Below are 21,506 nucleotides of genomic sequence, written 5' to 3'. Positions count from 1 at the left end.
GTAATATTCTCCTGTGCAGTTTGCGGCCAGTAATGACAAGTAGGAGGGGGCCCCCCTTTCTAAAGTGCCCCGGGCCCCCTGTAGACTTAATCCCCTCCCTGCCTCTTTTTTCATACTAATCATGTCCCCCGGCATCCATGGCGGGCTTCAGGATCCTCTTCAGCAGCATCTCCAGTACCAGGGGTGCATTACGTCACCGCACACCTGCAAACTTTCGCAATGCACCCCTGGGACAGCTGAAGAGGATCCTGAAGGCCACCATGGAGGCTAGAGACACTGTGAACGCCAGGGGACCATCGTAGAACCATCCGGGGACCAGGTAAGTATGTCAAAAAAAAATATTCCCAAAACCAGAAAAATCCCTGATCCAAAATGCTTTGGGTTCTGAGCATTTCCGATAAGGGATTCTCAACCTGTATTGGGAAAGGCTATTGTAGCTTTTATAAACTAGAATCCTTACATTTTAGAGACAATCATAGGTTTTAAAGATTTAACTTTGTAAAGTGTGTAAAGTTTGGCAAAATGAGGTAAAATACAAGTTTTACTCTCCTCCTGTCCAGAGGTCTCATTATCCAGCAGATCTTCTGAATTGAGCCTTTTTCAACTGACTGTAGTTGTTGATGTTACTGGTTTTCCATTCTCATGAACTGAAAGTTGGGCATGGCAACTCTGCTGTCTTATTAAATAAAGGCAAACTCTAGAAGAAAAGATCTAGAAGAAAAGATCTCAAGTACTCACCCTACCTCTTTACCTCACCAGCGCTCCTGCCCTGTTCTTCCCTTCATCTACTTCATCTTCAGTCTCCTCGACAATTTTGACACCTACTTCAGAACTGCTGCTGATTTTAGTTATACCAGCTATACCCCTATTTATGCTGTATTTTATCAACACACCCTGTACGTCACCTTGTAATTTGTTTGCTATGTACGGTGCTGCGAACACTTTGTGGCGCCTTATAAATAAACAAACTACTACTACTAGGGCTGGAATGTTGGATCCTTGTGAGGAAAACAAGTTCAGGACTACTGAACTCTTTTTGCCCTACCATCTTACTGGACTGCCTACGCGTCAGTATTTAGCTCACTTGCAGACCCCCTGAAGCTAATTTCAACAAGAACTACACACACCCTCCAACATAATACATTCCATTAGGCATAAAATTCTGTTCCTGGACTTTACTTTTAATTTATGATGCCATAAGATGTGTTGAACAAGTTGATAAACACCAAAGGTGACGACATAAACTAAGAGTGAAGTCCAAGAGCAGAGCATTTTGTACCTAATGGAATGGGTCATGTTGGAGGGTCTGGAACTGCTTCACCATGACCAGATTCTTTATCTCAGCTGCAGTAACCAGCATTCTTTTCCTGAACCCACTGGTTGCATAAAATGTCACAGCTGGCGACTAGTGTGGACTCGTGACTTATCCCCACCCTTGGATCACATACAAAACTTTGCTTTCTAGGTCTTTGGAGTTACTTCAAATCAGGCCAATAGTGAATTGCTAAGGAACAGTCTCATAAATGCAACATACTGAAGGGCCAGACATGGTAAGCCTTGACCACTGGTTCTCAATCCAAGATATTGGGGACACTGTGCACAGAGGTGCTTTCATTTGAAATAAATATCTGTACCGGGGCCTACGTCAATGTTTTTTGGGTTTTTGTAAAGTTCCATATTAAATTGAGGCATAACAGATATTTCAGGATTTTAAAGAGTCTAAAAGAAAAAGAAAATACTTTGTCATTATAGGTATGTCAATGTGGTACATGGATGCTAATAAACCTCCTGGACCTCACAAATAAAAAACTTTGAAAAGGTCTATCTTCTGCCCATAGCTCTGTAATACAGAACATTATCTTAAAAAAAAACAACAACTAGCAATTCATATGAAGCTGGTCAGGGGCATAGCGAGGGCGGAGCCTGGGCTCCGGAAGGTCACAGTCCGCCGGAGCCGTCCCTGCACTGCCAGCTGTGTCCGGGTGACGCTGCTATTTTCAATTCACGTCTCCCGCTGGACCACTAGCCAATAGGAGCAGGAGACTTGAATTAAAAATAGCGTCAGGGAGCCGGGAGCTGCAGAACTCAGTCCCCGTTGGCAACGAGCAAATTCAGTCCCCCTTGGCAACGAGCAATTTTAGTCCCCCATGGCAACGAACAATTTCAGTCCCCCTTGGCAACGAGCAAGTTCAGTCCCCTTTAGCAATGAGCTATTTTAGTCTCCCTTGGCAACGAGCAATTTCAGGCCCCCTTGGCAACGAGCAATTTCAGGCCCCCGTGGCACCGAGCATGAAGCCCCTTGGCATCGAGCATGAAGCCCCTGGCATCGAGCATGAAGTTCCTAGCAATGAGCATGTAGGTAACAGTGACTCAATAGGTAAGTGGCACCTACAGTAGGAGCACATCTCATCTATCTTGCTTAGGCCATGGCTCAGGATGGCTAGCCATGGCTATCCTATTGTTCTCAGCTGCAATACAATACATAGAACAATAGAGTAGGGGATTAGCAGAGTAATCCAATTACTCACTTAATCCTATTATAGAGAAAGATGGCAGTGGCTCCCATTGTATGTATCAAATGTGTAATGGGCATTACGGTTTGTTATATAGTATGTAATGGGCATCATGTGTTGCCTTATGTGTAACTGGCATTACGTCATGTGGCTTTATGTGTAATTGGTATTACAAAGTTCGCTATAATGGGCAATGGGCTTTACGGTGTATGGTATAATGTAAGGCCATGCCCCATTTTCACCACGCAAGAGCCCCGCCTACTACAAATCAGGGGAGGGGCGATACATGCCTTTGCTCCGGGCACCATTGCACCTAGGTACACCACTGAAGCTGGTGCTTCCTCAACAAGTGCATAGCAGCTGGGCACAGTGTATCTCGGAGCAGGTGTCTTCCACCTGAACTTGCTTCTTCTTTCTGACTTGCACTGCACACAGACAAAACGGATACGGTACCATATACCCTCCAACTAGGGTTACCACCTTTGTGTTGAGAGATTCCCGGGCAGTAGACGGCCCCCTTGACCCACCCATTGACCCACCTTATCATGTTGCTGTTTTTATACTTTGTTTCATTTCTATTCTTAATTTTGCATACCGCGATACCCATTACTTTACACCACAATACAGGTTACGCCACACACCAAGATACCCATTACAGGTTATACCACACACTGCAATGCCCATTACACATTATGCCACACACCGCAATGCCCATTACACGTTATGCCACACACCATGATGCCCATGACACGTTATGCCACACATCATGATGCCCATTACAGGTTACGCCACACACCGCAATGCCAATGATAGGTTAAACCACACACTGCGATGTAAATTACACCACACACAGCAATGCCCATTACAAGTTATGCCACACACCACAATTCCCATTACAGGTTAAGCCACACACCATGATGCCCATTACAGGTTATGCCACGCATAGTGATGCCCATTAAACATTATACCAGGGCTTTTTTTTAATCTAGGAGCCAGAAAAACTAAATAGGGACAGTGTACACCGTTATGCCACACACCGTAATGCCCATTACGCGACACGCCGTACTTCTTATTACATATTGCACCACACGCTGTAATGCCCATTACACACTATACCACACATCGTAATGCCCATTACATATAACAACACATGCCGTAATTACATATAATACCACATGTCATAATGCCTATTACATATTATGCCACATAAGTGCCGCTTACCATGCTTCTTGCTACAGTTTTCTTGCTCTATGCCAGGGGTTTCTTACTCAATGCCAGGGGTTGCATGCTCAATGCCAGGTGTTGCATGCTTTTTGCCAGGGGTCGCCAGGGCAGCAGAAGCAGCAGAGAGGGTTCCTGTTTAGGGCAGGATTGGAGCCTAGGGACTGCTAGAGCAGGGGGCAGCCTCAGCCACAGGCGGCCCACACAGGGATGGAAGCAGCAATGGACTGCGGTGCACAGCGATGGGACTGGGGTGGGCAGCGGAGGGCACCTCAGTAGACAGTCAAGCAGCCACTGACTGGGGTCCCTCCCCTACTGACCGGGGCCTGCTGTGGATGGAGTTACATTACGCGGAGCGCACAGGCACCCAGGTCAGCTATAAGCGGTTGTGCGTGCACATAGCGCCTCGCTGTGCCTCTGCGTCGCCATCCTCGGCTCTCACACAGACCGCCCACCCTAGCCGAGGCAGCCTGCAGCACTTCTTACCCTCTGTCTGTGCCGCCGCGCTGCAGCTGGCGGACAGTGACACTGCGGCCTGATGGGTTCTGTGTGCCCATCCGGACTCTGGACACCTGGCTTAATTACCGGACTGTCCGGAGTAATCCCAGATGGGTGGTAACCCTACCTCCAACATGACTTATTCCTTTAGGCACAAAATTATCTGCTTCTGGACTTCTTCCTTAATTTAGGATTGCCTTCACTTCACCTTTGCTGGAACACCGCAAGGCTGGTTTCACACACTCCGGCTCCTGCCGGACGGTGAAATCCCGCACGGCCAGGGAGCTGTGCCGCACACACTAGTTTATCATGGAAGGGATGGCCACAGCCCGGCAGCCGTCCCTTCCAGTGGCTGGATACAGCTGCAACCGTGGGGCCGGGTCGTGGCCATCCCGTGTGAATGGACACAATAGTGTCCATTCACAACTAATGTGTGCGGCACGGCTCCCTGGTCGTGCGGGATTTCACCGTCCGGCAGGAGCCGGAGTGTGTGAAACCAGCCTTATCATCACTGAACTAGTTCAACACAGGTGACTGCAATTAGCAATTAAGAAAGAAGTCCAGAAACAGTGCATTTTCTACCTAATGGAATGGGTCATGTTGGAGGGTAATGGGTAACAACACTTAAACGATAGTTGCTAAATCCAAGTGGGGTAAAGGCCCAAAGAGACCCGCCCTTCTCCGTGTACTGGCTAGAAAAAAGAAAGCGGTTGGCAAATTTATTATGTAGTCCCTCTCCGGCTGCCGTAGTTTGATAGCCATCAACCCCGGAAGAAGGACTCCGTATGTTCCTGGCATGCTGGGTATTGTAGTTTCTATTTCCTGCGCTGCCCTGTCTGTGTATCCCCGTCAGAACTACAGGCTACACCATGTCTTCCCGTGAGCCTCCACGCTGCCCGACCAGGCTGCTCTGGGAAGATGGCGGCGCCTCTGGTGCTGGTGGTGCTGGTAGCAGTGACAGTCCGGGCCATTCTCTTCCGCTCTAGTCTCGCTGCCTTCATCTCCGAGCGCGTAGAGCTCGTGTCTCCGCTCAACTCATGGAAGAGAGGTGAGGGGCGGACATGCCCGGCTAGCCGGTTTGCAGGGAGCAGACCCGGGGTGGTGGGGTCCGGGTGTAACCGAAAATCTGATCAATGCAGGCTGGTATACATCTGATGCGATGACTATGTATGTACTTAAGCCTTGGCGATAGATAAAGTGGACCCATATTGCACCAACCTGCTTCTGTCATTTTTAAAACCCATCATGTAAAATGACAGGAGCCCATTGGCTGGTGCTTTATCTTTATCTTTCTCACCAAGGCTTAGTACATATAGACCCTTTAAAGGGGGTATGGGTAAAATCCGGAATCGGATAAGACACCGGAATGCCGGACTGGACATCAAACTCTGCTTTCCGGAGCTTGTAGTATCCGGTCTGGGGGTGTCCTGTCCGGGGGTGCTCCATCTGATGAGGCTGCTCTCGCACCTGTCACCTGGGAGAGGAGAGGGGGGAGAATACAGCCTCACCGCATGGTCCGGGGGTGTAATAAAAACTGGAACGGTCCAGACCACACGGGGAGGCTGTAATCTCCCCTTCCCCATGTCCCTGGTGTGAGCAATCACAGGCATCCCCCCGGACAAGACACCCCCCGCATGGGACACCCCTCGGACCAGACACTATAAGCTCCGGAATGCAGAGTTTGATGTCTGGTCCGGCGTTCCGGTGTCTTATCCGGGTCCGGTTTTTACTTAGTCCCCTTTAAAGGGAATACATGTGTGATTTTTCACCGTATTTCTAAGTGATCTGACAAGATAGCTTAGAAATGTAGCACTGATCGCTCTGTGTGCTGTATTCAATGCAGCTGGCGGGGATCACTGAAAACAAGCGACCCTCGCCATTTAACCCCCGTGCCAGACGCTCTCCCTATTCAATGTTCTGGGGGAACCCTCGCTGTCAGATGATGGCAAGGATTCTCCCAAACAGTAAAGGTGCCCATACACTGCCTGCGACGTCTCGCAGCAGTGTACGGACACCCGACAGAGTGCTAGCCGCCGGAACCTTCCCGGCGGCAGGGACACATGCGATCCGTTGTGATGGATCGCATGCGTCCCTGCTTCCCGCCCCAGACCGCGCATCGGACCAGACTGCATGTCAGGGAGAGGCGATTTGGTCCGATTTAACAGGCTGATTGGTCGCAATCGGCCGAAATCGGACCAAATCGCCTCGATGTATGGGGGCCTTAAGGCTTACGGCTAATGCAGGGAACCTGCTGCATTTAGCTGCGAGCCTAGCCGTTTCATTTTTTGTTACGTTCTATCTATATATTTACTGTGTATCTTTAAACACCAACCAAATGTTGTTGAGGTTTATATTAAGTTTCTGCCATATTTCTTTTGCAGTTGTGGAAGGAATGTCCCTTTTGGACCTTGATGTCTCACCCTACTCAGGAGATGTTTTTCATGAAGTGAGTAACCATAAATTGTGACTTTGGGCCTTATTCCAGTTCACTCTTTCTGACAAAATCCTTCTTAGAGGGACAAAACCATGTGCACTGCAGGTGGGGCAGATGTTACTTGTGCAGAGAGAATTAGATTTGGGTGGGGTTTTACTTCAAAGTGAGATCTATATTTACAGTGTAAAAATAAAGCAGACAGTATTTACCCTGCACATAAACAAAATAACTCCCCTAAATCTAATTATCTCTGCACATTTTACATCTGCCCCCCCTGCAGTGCACATGGTTTTGTCCATCTAAGAAGGATTTTCTCAGAAAGATGATTTTCCTTGCCATTGTGCAGATGAGCGTATGTAAGAGTATTATGCCCCTTTCCCACTGCAGCCAAAAAACGGTAAATTGCCGATTTTCAGCGCAATTTACCGTTTTAAGGCTGCAGTGGGAAAGTGCCAGAGTTGAAATACCGTTTAATGCTAAATGGTATTTCAACCCGTTTTTAAAGCAGAGTCCTACACGTTAAAATAAAGTTTGAGGCAGTGGGAATGCCTCTTAAACGTTATTTAGCCTCCAGGCAGTCCCAGTGCCTGATGAGACCTAGTAGTTCTCACTTTGTTCATGTGTAATGAGTGCACGTGTATAATAAAGAGCTGCTCATTACATATGCACATATGTAATGAGCGGCTCATTATTATGCACGTGCACTCATTACATATGTGCATAGTGAGAACTACTAGTTCTCATCAGGCACTGGGACTGCCTGTACCCCGCATGGACCCCCGCTGCCTCCCCACTGCCCTGCATCCCCGTGCAGGTAAGTACAAGGGGAGGGGAGGTGGGGGCACAGGGCAGATATGGGGGGTTAGGCACTCTTCACACTTGGGGGGGGGAGGGATTAGGCACTCTTTACACTGGGGGGGGGGGGGGGGGGGGTTAGGCACTCTACATTTTACACGGTTCACTGCAATGGGAATGGTACTTAAATGGTATTTAAAACGGTAATCTGCTGCAGTGGGAATGCTAATACCGTTTTAAATACCATTTAAGATTACCAGTACTTTAAACTGGTCTGCAGTGGGAAAGCAGCATTATTGACCCTGGTTCTATTGTAGTAGTGGCTCATGCCACAAAGTACCAGTGTTTGGTATTTTGTGCAAGTGGTGGACCTGTATTATTCACTTGACGCTCGTGCCCCTTCGCGACGGAGCCTCCCGCCGCCATCGCCGGTCCCCACCGCCTCCCCGACCCCTGCCCATCTCCCTCAAGCAGAGACGGGCTTCTCCCTGAAGCATGAGACGCACACATGTCCCATTCTGATGAAGTCCCTCTCCGCCTGCTCTCGCCAGCGGGGAGGTTCTGTCTAGCACCGGGCAAGAAAGAGAGGGGCTCCATCTGTAGGAGCTGATTGGCTGGCTGTTTATCACTCTCCATTTTATCACTTTTGAAGCTTAGTACATCTGGCCCTAAGCTCCAAGGATCCTTGGTAGATGTACCCATTTGACCTTGACTCTGAGTATCTTCCATAGTGTAGTGCTTCTCTGTTACTGTCACTCACCTTGGGGTAAATTTACTAAAGTTTATAAAAATGAAAAGACGTTGCTCATAGCACCCAATTTGATTTGGTCTATTAGTTCTCTATTGCATCCTAGAAAATAGACAGAATCTGATTGGATGCTATAAGCTAAATCACCTATTTTCATTGTTAGACTCTTTAGTAAATGTATTCCCTGGTTCCAATATACAAAGTAGTTGATGTCTTCTATGTAAACATCCCATTCATATGCACTCGGAAATTAAAACTGTCTGCAAGTGATACCGACAATGACAAGATTTTTACTAGTGACACATCTGTGTGGAACTGAAGGTTTTGTGAACCCCTGTGGATTCATTGAGTGGTGACTTCCACTGAGTAGTGCATGATTAATGTAAGTGGTGTTTAAATGTAAAGCTTTTATCATGAAGTAAATAATTGGAACTATGCTGAAATATCTATTTATTTCCTTTCCTGCAGACTCCACTTATTATTTATCTGTTCCACTTCCTCGTAGACTATGCAGAGATAGTCTTTATGGTAAGTGAACTGTAGAATTCTAGGTAAATGAAATGAATATATTTTCTCTCCATAGAGTTGCGCATTCTGCATACTATAGATGGTATTGCGGTTTTACTTATCTAGGTTTTTCACCAGTGTATTTGCTAAACCTTTCAATTGAATTTCTCTTCACAGATTACAGATGCACTTACAGCTGTTGCACTTTATTTGGCAGTTCAAGAATACAACAAAATGTCGGTAAGAGATTTTATTTTGCACATCTGTTTTTACTACATTGGCTATATTGACTGAAGCTATATTTGATGATTGACTTCACATGTTTGTTATAGCTATGGTCATATTGGTTGCAGTCTTCCCCATAGGTGATTCAGTGGAACACTTGTCCTGTCCCAAAAACAAAACAAGAACAAAAATTGCAGAACCAAGATTCAATGTTTTGTGAACAGTCTTGTCCATACCCTCCAGACAATTGCATACCTTCTTAAGTGAAGACATTTCACAAAGCAGCCAGAAATTGATTGGTTGGATTTGTCAACCTATCCTTTATCACTTTCCAAGGCTTCATTATGTCCTCCCTTTATATTGTTACATCTCTCCCTTTATCTCTCTCTCTCTCCGAGGCTTGATAAATCTCCTCCTCTAACTAAATGCATTGACATATTGAAATGCCTGTAATGCAAATCTGGTACTGCAGAGAGCATACAACAGCCAATCAGATACAGCTGAAGCAGGCCCCTAGCATATAGGTGACTATTGTTAGTAGTTCATTCCTCTATAGCATTTTTGTTACTTACAGTATGATTTTTCTATTTTATTCACAAAATCTGTTTTGTTTTTTTCCTTTTTTAACAGTTTAAAAAACAGAAACTATATTTGGAACTTAATAAGTATGCACCAGAATCTCAGGAACTGTTAAGAGTACCCACTGAAATGTACTATGTCCCATTAAAGGTGGCTCTCTTGTAAGTATCTTCATTTTCTGTTTATTGTTGCAAGTGCCTCCCAGGCAAAGGGCTCAATTAATTTAGATTCAAACTACAAATGTGTGTGTGCGTTTCATGAAACTCGTACACTTACCCAAAAGGTGCATACCACAAGCATTTGATATCCAGTTAAAAATTCAAAGTTTTGGTGAAGGTGTGCAAATATTCTACAAAATGTGTTCTATGAGAGATGTGTATGAAAATGTAGGGAGACCTTCCTTGACCCCAAAATGTAAAGGCCCCCGTACACTACGCCGACTGACAAGTCGGCCTAATGTCGGCCCCGACTTCCCCTGAGCTCCCCCGGCAGCTCCTGATATGATTTGGCACTTGATGTGCCATTTTTTACATGTGATAAATCGGATCGATTTATCACATGTAAATCCTTGGGACCTGTGGGAGAGCAGGGTCTGGGGGAGCTTGCAGGGGGGGGGGGGGGGGGTGGGGCGCATACCCGGCGCATACCCGGCGCATAAGAGAGTCCGGGTAGCGGCGAGCGGGAGAATAGGAAACATCCTATTCAAAAGACTGGGCGGGCAGGGCGGACGCTGATTGGCTGAGCTCTCGGACAATCAGCGTCCGCCCAGTCTTTTGAATAGGATGTTTCCTATTCTCCCGCTCGCCGCTACCCAGACTCTGTTATTATGCGCCGTGCGCTCCGTGCTCCCCCGCCTGCAGCTGCCGCTACCTAGTTTCCAGTCCACACACTAGCTCACTACCCCTCCTGCAGCTGGACCGGACCCCGCTCCCCACCACCTCTCCTGCCGCTAGGTGACTACCCTCTCTCCATCACACATGGACCGGACCCTGCTCTCCGGTCCCCACGCCCACAGACCAGCTCAATGCCGGCTGCACATAAGATTTATCTTATGTGCAGACCTTCCGACATCCAGATCTGATCCGATGCGCACGGGACCGCGCATCGGATCAGATTGGATGTCATACCCTACACGATTTGGGCAATTTCAGAATCGGGTGAAATCGGGCCCAAATCGTGTATTGTATGGGGGCCTTAACTTTGTTAGCAGAATCATATAGAAGGTTGTTAGTGGGCATAATGAAAGTACTGGACACTTTGATTTGACTGATTAAAAGAGAGAAAAAAAAGTAAAATATGGATTTCATGTAATTACAAATTGATTATATGAAAATTTTAAACAAAGTATAAAAAGGTGCTTCTGGGGTAATTTAACTTGAGGCAACATAATATTTTCAAGAAAATTTAAAATGATCAAGCACTTTTTTTTTTTTTTTTTTTTTAAATAAATGCTTTCAATAAATTTGAACTGCATAATCAAATGGAAAAAAAAATGATTTGGGGATAATTTCAGCACAATTAAACCACCCAAACAAAAACTTCCAAGTGCCTTTTTAGTAATGTGGGAGGAAGGAGGACATCCTGAAATTTTTCCCTTAAACATAAAACCTTTTCCTGCAAAAAAAATCATAAAAAAAACATAATCCTTGTTTGGAATTGGATTGCAGATACAATCCACTGTGTGAATTTGGCGTGCAAACCGCTCGCTTAAACCAATTTGCACTTTATTGGATTAACCGCAAAGGTTTCTATTAAAAAATATGGTAAAAACACTTAACCACTCATTTCAGAAAAATAGGTTGGAAGCTCTTGTTTCTTGAATATTAAACAGGTTTTCCTCAGCACACCAAAGGTTATGAACAGTAAGATTAATACATGGTGGTATTTTTCTTGCTTAGAATATAACCCCTCCCTTTCAAACACCTGAGGCCTTACTAAACTAACTGAGCAACTTCCATTTTATATTGTAATGGAAAAAAAAGCTTTGCATTGCCAGAATAGAAGAAGCTACTTCTAATAAAACCTGTATAGTGCACTAGTGTTCATTCTAGCACTCGCCATCTTTGAAACCCATGCAGTTCCTCTTCCCTGCCTGGGTTGTCGCTGTCTGCTGTAGTGCTTCTAGTACACTGTGGTCTGTATATCAGCACTGATCTGCAAACCAGACCTGTACTTAGAAATACCACAGCAGACAGCGACACCCTAGACAAGGAACAGGAACTGCATGGGTTTTCAAAGATGGCGGGTGCTAGAATGAACATTAGTGCACAAAATGATGGATTCTTGAAGTGCAAATGTGGCACTTCTCACTAGGAGAAACTTTTATGGGCTAGTTAGATCAGCTAGGTTAGTCTGGGCGGGGTGAGTTAAATTTCTAGAAAAATCTAACTGTAAAGTAACTTGTCCTACCATGCATAAAAGACATTCATTATGTCAACCACTACTAAGGACAATGTTTGTAGTTGTGTTTAGTGGTGTACTTCTGCTCTCAAATACATGAGTGTGTTGGGGTTTTTTGGGCTCCTTTTTTTTTTTTTTTAAATAAGAAACTTCTCATTAATATTAAAATGTTCTTTACAGCTACCTGTTGAACCCTTACACCGTTCTATCATGTGTGGCCAAGTCTACATGCGCCATCAATAATGCAATCATTGCTTTATTCATCTTGGCTACAGTGAAAGGTGAGTCACATTTGTATGGAAAAGGATATCTGTGCCGCTTGCCCACTCACATGTATATCAGCACTTGACCATTGTAATAATTAAATGTATTATTCTTTTTCCTTAGGTAGTCTGCTTCTAAGTGCCGTGTTTCTATCTTTAGCCACCTACCAGTCTCTCTACCCAATCACGTTGTTCACGCCTGCCCTCCTATATCTGCTACAGGTACATAAGTTACACAATGAACTTACAGCATCCTAAGCAGACAGTAGCAGGTACTAATGTATATATCTCCCTCTTCAGAGAGAGTTTATCCCAGTGAAGATGTCAAGTTCCAGTTTCTGGCTGTTCACCTGCCAGTATTCCTCCCTTTACCTGGGCAGCCTCACTATCTTGATCTGCCATTCCTTCTTCTTGCTGACCTCCTGGGACTTCATCTACTCCATTTATGGCTTCATGTGAGACTCTTCATTATTTATCTTAACACCAGTGAGAGCAGTGAAAAGTACTTGGTTCTCCCCATAACTAGTGTGGTGATGAAATTATAAATGACTCAGCTGGAGCTTGTAACACAAAAGTGAATGTCTGTAGAAGAGAATGTTTTACATAGTTCTATTTATTGAAGCCAGAAACTAATAGCTAAAAATGTTAATTTTATATGTCCGTTCCAGGTGAACTCATTTGTTTTATTAATTGCTTCAGTTGCACCTTTGTGATCCATCATTATCACTGCACCCAAGGAAAGTATAACGTCCCAAACTAGCTCAGCTTGTAGGAAATGGTAGGAGCGACATTGGGAGTTTCAGACCTACAGCTGGAATAACATGGGGCACTGCCATTTGGGGATGCATGCAATGATTAGGCCTGGATTAGTGGTTTATGTTGGACATCGTGTTGGCAGCATCATTAGCTTTAATATTTGTTAATGCAAAACCTCTTTAAATGCTCCAAAACAATTTTAGTTTTCATGGGGCTTTACATTCTGCACAACGCACATGGGCCTAAGGTATATACCACCCAGTAACAATGCCTTCTATGAATTTCTAAACGTTCCCACAATTGAAATATAATGTGTATATCTAGGCTGTATTTAGCAGGGGCTATGGTATGTTGATCTTTCCATTATATGGACCTGTATGTAACGGTTCTCTTTTTTGTTTTACACACTCTAGATTGTCCGTCCCGGACTTGACTCCAAACATTGGTTTGTTTTGGTACTTCTTTGCAGAGATGTTTGAACACTTCAGCCTGTTCTTCGTCTGCGTCTTTCAGGTCAACGTGTTCTTCTACACTGTGCCACTGACCATCAAGTTAAAGTAAGCAATAGTAACTGCATGATTTGACAACAAAATAATACAATTTGATATAGCTTATTTCACACACACTTATTTGTGTTGCAGAGAGCATCCAATGTTCCTGATGTTCATACAGCTTGCAATTATCTGCATCTTCAAGTCGTACCCCACATTGGGGGATGTTGCTCTCTACATGGCTCTGCTCCCTATGTGGGCCCACCTGTCCAGGTGTAAGTCACTGTTCTCAATGGTTTTACTTTTTAACAGTGGAGTTGTCTTTTATTTATTTTTTCTTCTCATTTCTAAAGACGTTCAGAACAAAATGGGCAAGATTTTATTGAAAGTTCATTAGCCCACATTAAAATAACCCCCAGTTAAGTTCTTAGTGTTTTTTTCTCATACTGCCTATGTATAATACACCAATTTGTACTTTCCTTCCTACAATCCATGCAAAATAGCGACAGTTATTTTCACTCCTGCCTTTTGTCACCTTGCAGGAGCTGTGCACGATCCTGCACATGCAACCACAGGATAACCTACTTGACTTCCTATTCCACAGCTTACAGCAGTGTTCCCCAGTTTTATACTACAAGGCACACTAACATTCCAGGTTTTCATTACAATCACCAGCACTTGTGAATATATTGTGATTTTAACCATCTGTGCACAAGCTTGGAAATCCTTAAAATTTGGACTGCTCGTGTTCCTTGTGGACTGATGTTTGTAAATGCAGGTATAGTGACCATTCGGTACTTGTTTCCTAGCACGGCGCCCATCGTATGCCATCGCATACCACTAATTAAGGAATGCGATGGGACCCGATTTTCTGGTCCTAAGAGCCGCACTGTACAGTTTTAATATTTCGTTGCATCACATGCCATTACAATGGCATGCAATGCGATTTTTTTTATTTATTTATTTTTTAAACATCTTTTATTGTGCATTGCATTGTATAATCATGACCATAACATAAAATATTATTTTCAAAACATTGTAAATCTTACAATAGTACAACAATCGATTGCATTTGAAATACGATTTATCTTGCTATTTAAAATAACTTGAATATTGCCTGTACACTATTCATCAAAATAAGGTTATATATGAAATTACCTAAAATCTTCTTTGAGTGATTATTTATGATAGACCTTTAAAGACTATGTTCCGATTAAGACGCCATCATCGGCAGTAAATTTTATTATGACGCCCGGGATACCATAGTTTTATAGCCCCCAAACTATCTGAGACAGTTAAACCACCACTATCGGGGGATCGCCCAGCAGCCTCGATCGCCCAGCAGCCTCCTTGTCTCATACCACTCTGTATGTTGTTGCAATGCAATTTTTAATTGTGCAGGTGCCCTGATGGGTCATTACTATGTTAAATGCACCCCCATTGCGCTCGCCACACTATGTAAAATCAACTCCACGCTGACGTGGATAGTGGGGGTATGAAAAGGTCGGAGGACGCGTACCGCCGCCCCTTGTGGGCTCGCTGCGCTCACCACACTTAGGGTTGGCGTTCATAGTGGATGTGGCGTTAACAATGGGGGTGCATTTAACATAGTAATCACCCATCAGGGTGCCTGTACAATTAAAAAATCATTTTGATCGGGTCGCATGCGATGCGATCAACATGATGGCATAAGATGAAAATTGTGTGCGCCGTGCTAGGAAACAAGTACCGACCATTCCATCAAGCTACTATGAGGTCGCCTGTGAAATACTTTTACTTGCAGTTGTCTGACTTCTGCACAATTCTTGTATGCCCCTATGTGTGTTTTGTGGACTGAATTTGCATCTGCTAGGCTATGAAGGAGTTACATTTTGATTAATGAAATGCTTGTGTTCTAGATGGCTTACTAAGTAACCATACACGTAGCACAAATGTACTGTGAGCTGTAACCTGACTAGATGAGTAGAACATGTAGATTGGCTAGCTTCCATTTTATTTGCAATGTAGACTAGTATGTGATTAGAATTTGTCTTAAGGAGCCCATACACGCTCCGTTGTGTCCGGCTCCGTTCTGTACTGTGTGATGCGCGCTCCCGCGCATCACATAGAACGGTACAAAAAGTATGTGCTGCACATAATTTTTGTACTAGCTACACATCGTATCGGATCGCAGTGCATGCAATCCGATACGATGTATACTTTAAAAGTTCAAAACGGAGCGTGTATGGGCTCCTTTAGTGAGAAAATTATCAAACCTTCTAAAGTGGAGAGGTGAAGCTGTAGCCACAGTCAGATACTGTCATTGATCTAGTCCATTCTATAAAATGATCTAGTATCTGATTGGTTTATATGGGCAATGCCTCCGTCTGTCCTGTTTTATAATCTTTGTATGCTTGTGTCATTACTGCAGTCCTGCGTAATATCTTCATAGTCTCCTGCATGCTGGTGGTGTGCTCCCTTCTGTTCCCAGTTCTCTGGCACTTGTGGATATATGCTGGAAGCGCCAACTCCAACTTCTACTATGCCATCACACTCTCATTTAATGTGGGACAGGTAAGTCTAGTCTCTGATCGTTAAGGAACCTTAAAGTACTGTTTAAAAGGTTGTCAGCATTTAAGGCAGTTCACTCTGCATAAGCTTATTTAACCGTAATTCCAAACAAACACAACTGGGCTAGAATAAGACCTGGTATGACTGGACCACACTTCCTAGATATGCCACAATCCATTAGGTTAAGGGGGAAGCTAAGAAGGTTAATGTGTGTATGTTGGGAAGTTGTCAGCAGGTTATTTAAAATAAAAAAAATCACCTTTCAAATATTTCAGAAGTGCCGACTTAGGTGGGTATTCAATCCCTGACGATATTTCCAACAGGTGGAAATATCGGCAGTTCAGTATTCAATCCCGACCGGGACTCGCCATCTTGCCGGGACTTGCCTGCTATAGACTCTCCACCCTATGTAGGTGAATCTGTGTTGTCGGAAATGGCCATGGATTGTGGAGTCAGTGGCCGTTTTCTGGCAATCCGCTGGCATTTTCGACAATCCACATCCGTTTCCGGCACTCGGAACATTGAATGCCAACTGACAAGTTGACTTTGGAAGCCGGCAAAACGGCCGTGATTCAGACTGTTGGTACTCAGAGTGATTAACCCCCTTGTCTTGTAGATTTTGTAATGACTCCTATAAAGCAAGCCTTATTGCCTCTGTTTTTTAACTCTAAACATTGGAAGTTAATAGGCCATTATTTAGACATCTCTTGCCTTTTTCAGATTCTGCTGGTGTCTGATTATTTTTACGCATTCCTACGGAGGGAGTACCACCTCCACCATGGTCTCTACCTAACGAAGAAAGATGGAACTGAAGCCACTTTAATCTTGAAGTAAATCCTTTATGGGCATTCAATAGCTTGTTATGGAGAGGGACATGCAATAATGGGGGCAGGGCCCTCCTGTGGGGCTGAGAGACAATAAGTTCCACCACAAGCCTGTCCCTCCAAACGTTCTAAAGAACAGGCAAGAAGATGGTGTATTACTATTTTTTTAACAGTTCAATGATTTTGACAAGTTTTAAGTGGCATGGAAGATATAATGTATCCTTCTAAGAAACATGCTGCAATTTACATCTCTGCTAAGCATGAAGCATTGGTGAAAAACGAAATGGCATTAATGGAGCAGATCAGGTAGTTAGCTGAAGGTGACCACCTTGTCCACTGTGTTTAGGCCTAAACTTTTCCACTTACATTCAGCAGCCACGACAGACTTATATGTAGGGGAAGAGATGAAGCATGCTTGGATAGAATGCCGGTGGACATTTGGTGCTCTTGTCTGAGGGTACGCATTCTGCAGTTATTTTTCTTCTACAACACATGCCAATCTTTACATCATAATTACAAGGAATGATTTGTTATGTTAGCATTACCGTAAAGATCATTAACAGTTGTGGTATTCTGTTTATCATTAATACAGTTATGCTCAGTGTGTAATCTAGAGTAGGGAAATTAATTCATCTCCTCTGTGGTTGACATGCTTGCACCTAGGTATGTTATCAGGTGGATAAATATGGGTTGCCTATGATGCTTCTAGAACACTGTGCCTCTGAGCATATCTCATTGAAAGTATTGATGAGCGTGTGAACAAAATACTTTATTTGGTTACCTAACCATATAGTAAACCGTTACGTGCTCTTCTATCTGCACTGAAACTCTACATTCGTTAATGGTACACTTCACCCCATAGTTTCCAGAATGGTCAACTTTTTTCAAGCCTTTCATAATTCCTTCCACTCCTGTCACTGTCAGCTGGTTATTAACAGATGACTCTTTCTCTGATTGAGACATACTGTATGTGCATTTCTGAAAATGTTCTAAAAAAAACCACCTACATGCCCTTAACCTAGCAAACAATCAGTTGTTTTCTTTCACTGTCTTCATTGCACTAGACTAGGACTTCTGAACTTCAGTCCTCGAGTACCACCAGCAGGTCATGTTTTTAGGTTTTTTGTCACACACAGATGAGTTCATTTGGTAGATTAACTGTTTCACCTGCTTACATGCAAAGAATCCTGAAAATATGACCATTTGGGAAAACTTGAGGCTTGAAGATAAGGACCACAGAGACCGATTTTGTTTACTGGGGATTTTTGTTTTATGATTTAGTGCAGTTTTGCACCTTTCAGCAATGTTAAAATACGTTAACTCTTAATCTGGAAAACATGCACTGTTTGGGTTATATGAGAAGGGTATTTGCTTGCCATGGATTTGTAAACCACAGAAACTGCATTGTTTTCTTTTACTGGCCCAGAAATGCTTGTGCTTATGGAACTACTTTTGTAGCATTATGCCAGCTGCTCTGGCCACTAAAAGAAACGATTCATGCTGTGTTTCTTTTGTTTGAAATCTGTTCATGGATGAGGCTTGCAACCAGTTTGACTTTTTCCTTTGCGATGTGATTAAATGGTAGAATTTGCATTGGAATCGGTTTTTTAACTGAATTATTCAAATATGCACTGTGTGTTATTTTCATATGTGTTCAGTTTATACATTTTATTTATTTGTGGGAAGTGGGACCTACATAAATCAGCTGTAAAGCGAAATCTACAGTTCTGTTGTCTCTTGCCTTTTTCATACTGTGTGTGTGTGTGTGTGTGTGTTGCAAAAATATTTTCCATCTTCTATTCAGTGTTTTTTTAAATGATTCCTTATTCCAAATATTGTGATTGCACACCTCACACAACAGGAGGAGGATTTATTTTTGAACCATCTGTTGTATAAAGAATGTCCCTTTTGGGATGCCGATATGTAGGATACAAAATTTGACCAAACAACTTCAAATATTTAATAAGCATTCTCATAGTAATCCCACAAAGCAAGGTCAAAATGTAATATCTCCTTATCCGCCTGATAACTGTGAGAACAGTGATAAAAATGGAACAGTTACTTGGCCGAAAAATGGCATGTAATGTTCCACTGGACTGGCCAGCTCTGTGTGTGGAAATTTTCATTTGCTTCCTAATTTAGATTGTTCCAGGTTTGAAGTTCTAGGTAAATGTTTTAAAACAGGAAATTGATCTGTTCATAAAGTCACATAAATCAAGAAAACAGAAGATACTCATGGTGTTTAGGCCTTAATACAATTTTTTACCATATTTTCATTCCTCACTCACACAAGCTTTTAATGATCTTAAAGAGTGTGTGCGCACAATTTATTTTTTTTTTACTAAAATTGGAGTTCGACAGCCACCCGCTATTTTCCCTCGTGGGGGTCCACGACCCCCATAGAGGGAGAATAGAATAGGTGGCTTTTTTGCGCTCGCCATGCTGTCTGACTCTGGGCTGTCGGGATCCCGACTGTCGGAGTCACATACCACACCCGTAATGTCCATAACAAGGATCATACTTACAACTTGACCACACTGAGCATGTTGCACAATCAAGAAAATAAACTTTTTTTGTCAAAGACACCCATTGTTATAATTTACCACGGCTGGGACCCTGCAAGCAGCAATACACACATAGTTGATAAATATATATATAGGTATCACAAGTGTTGTGGAAGGTTAATGGTCTCTAGTGACAGAAACACAGCCATATTTTATTACAGGGATGGCTCCTTTCTAACCTATGACTGTAAGGTTGTGAAAATGATGCCTGCACTTGAGAGGATGACAAGAGGGTTCTTATGTACTTGAAAACATTACATACATAGGCAGGATATAAAGAATGTATTGTAATGGATCAATTGCCGTAGTTTAACTTAACAGATTCTCAAATCCATGGGATACTAGAGCTGAAAACAAGCAATCTTTGTGAATTCTAAATCGCAGCTAAAAGTGTAAACAAACCTATAAAATAAAGCACATATTTAAAGATCTATTTAAAATGTACTTCTGCTATTTATAGATGTGACTGTGGTATTTGCTGCTAATGTGGTGTCTGTTTCAGAATGTCCAGCCCCTAAGACTGTGATGATAAACTAACTCCTGCAATCCACCCTAATGCTATTTTGATTCTCCTATCACATACTGTATAACAAAAGGAATTTCATATGTCTAATAGGGTTAAACCCAGTGACTAGGACAGCTTCTGTTACCAGGGTAGTGAAGCTTAGAACAGATGGGCAGTTCCCATGGAAATGGGCTAATTGTGTGGAGGGGGGGTGAGGAGTATAGGTTATTTAGGTTCGATAGGCACAGGTTACTTAATCTGAAGTCTCATTTTACTCAAGAAACTTGAATGCACAACCTCCCTTGTGTGTGTTGCCAGCTTTAAGGTAAAGTTGGGAAAATGGTCCGCGGTCAACTTGTTGCAATGGATCTTGCAGTGTTCTCTCCAATACATGAATTAGGCAGATTCTGCATTACTGGGGTCAACGGTGCCAGATAGACTTTTTTTGGTCATTGGAATGCTGAGTTGGATGTAAGTTTGGTTGTGACTGTTGTAACAGTTTGTTGTGGCAAGTGGCTTCACTGTTAGGTGACCATTATTTTCTTGCCACATACAGACTTCTTAGACTGTTAGTGAGCTTAGTGAAGTTGTCCCTCCTGCTCAGATGATGGCGGCTCTACTTGACTGCATAAAGATAATCGTGCCTAAGGGCCTTATAAAAATAATACAAAGCAAGGATGAAAAAAAACATTCAAGTACAACCTGTTCTAAACGGATAATGCTTCATAATAGAAAAAAGGCAAAGAAGACAAACAACAATGCAACTGACAGGTTAGCTGTAGGGTGGAGTCCCCATACATATGTATTAGTCACCTTCACCATGTGATATTCTAGAAAAAGCTACAGATAACAGCCAATTCATGTAGCGATTGTTGTTAGTAATGCAGCATTCCTGAGCAGGGGAATCCCAAGATCTGACCATACGTACAGTACAATTCTCTAAGTCAGTGAATATCTAGGAAGTAAATGTAGCCCAAATGCCTTAAACGTGCGTGTAAATTGCAGTTGTGCCAAAGTGATCCACATGACAAACATTCCTGCCCACTCACATTTATAGTCCAGAAAAAAGGGTCAGTGGCTTCATACTGAGAGGAATACCCACAGTATTTGCTTCGTGATCAAATGACATAGTATTGTGAATGGCACTAGGTTGTAGTGACCTTTTCTCAGAGTTAAATAAACTATCCATCTCCAGGAGCCAATTTAGTACAGCAGCTAGCCATGAAAAGAGCCTCGACAGTGGTTTTGTTTATATGGCTTCATGGATTATGCTCTATTGGGAAAAATAGTCTTACCACTACATCTTTCTCCATCTGGAAGACACCCTGACCATGAGTGTAGTGAGGGTCGAGGAGCTAGCACTCTATTAACTTTCACTTTTACACACTCTTCTTCTCCAACCCATTCCTCAGTTTAAAATTAGGGGGTTATTCAGGTTCATTTGCAAAGCACATATGGTTTGCTAATGGACAAAACCATGTGCACTGCAGGTGGGGCAGATGTAACGTGCAGAGTGTTAGATTTGGATGGGGTGTGTACTTTAAACTGATATCTATATTGCAGTGTAAAAAGCAGCCAGTAGTTACCCTGCACAGAAACAAAATAACTCACCCAAATCTAACTCTCTGCACAT

General features: G+C 43.3%; 1 protein-coding gene across 1 annotated transcript; it reads left to right on the top strand.

Annotated features, from left to right (window-relative positions):
* The first annotated feature begins 5,114 nt into the window (after positions 1 to 5,114).
* PIGU (phosphatidylinositol glycan anchor biosynthesis class U) lies at positions 5,115 to 17,083 on the top strand. Its single transcript, XM_083147698.1, has 12 exons — positions 5,115 to 5,280; positions 6,614 to 6,678; positions 8,678 to 8,737; positions 8,894 to 8,956; positions 9,572 to 9,681; positions 12,101 to 12,201; positions 12,308 to 12,405; positions 12,484 to 12,638; positions 13,353 to 13,496; positions 13,581 to 13,705; positions 15,841 to 15,983; positions 16,701 to 17,083. The coding sequence occupies exons 1-12, from the start codon at positions 5,151 to 5,153 to the stop codon at positions 16,812 to 16,814; spliced, it is 1,308 nt and encodes a 435-aa protein (XP_083003824.1). The 5' UTR covers positions 5,115 to 5,150; the 3' UTR covers positions 16,815 to 17,083.
* The last annotated feature ends 4,423 nt before the right edge of the window (positions 17,084 to 21,506 follow it).

This window comes from Crinia signifera, chromosome 6 (genome assembly GCF_055691185.1).
Source record: "Crinia signifera chromosome 6, ASM5569118v1, whole genome shotgun sequence".
NCBI lineage: Eukaryota > Metazoa > Chordata > Amphibia > Anura > Myobatrachidae > Crinia > Crinia signifera.
The sequence above is the reverse complement of the archived record's forward strand: the minus strand, read 5'-3'. Positions and strand labels throughout refer to the sequence as shown.

Bases quoted from the DNA above. Each gene is read 5' to 3' on its own strand.
- PIGU (XM_083147698.1), top strand. From the start codon at position 5,151: ATGGCGGCGCCTCTGGTGCTGGTGGTGCTGGTAGCAGTGACAGTCCGG. The intron at 8,957-9,571 runs GTAAGAGATTTT...CTTTTTTAACAG, and splicing joins AAGAATACAACAAAATGTCG to TTTAAAAAACAGAAACTATA. The intron at 12,639-13,352 runs GTGAGACTCTTC...TACACACTCTAG, and splicing joins TACTCCATTTATGGCTTCAT to ATTGTCCGTCCCGGACTTGA.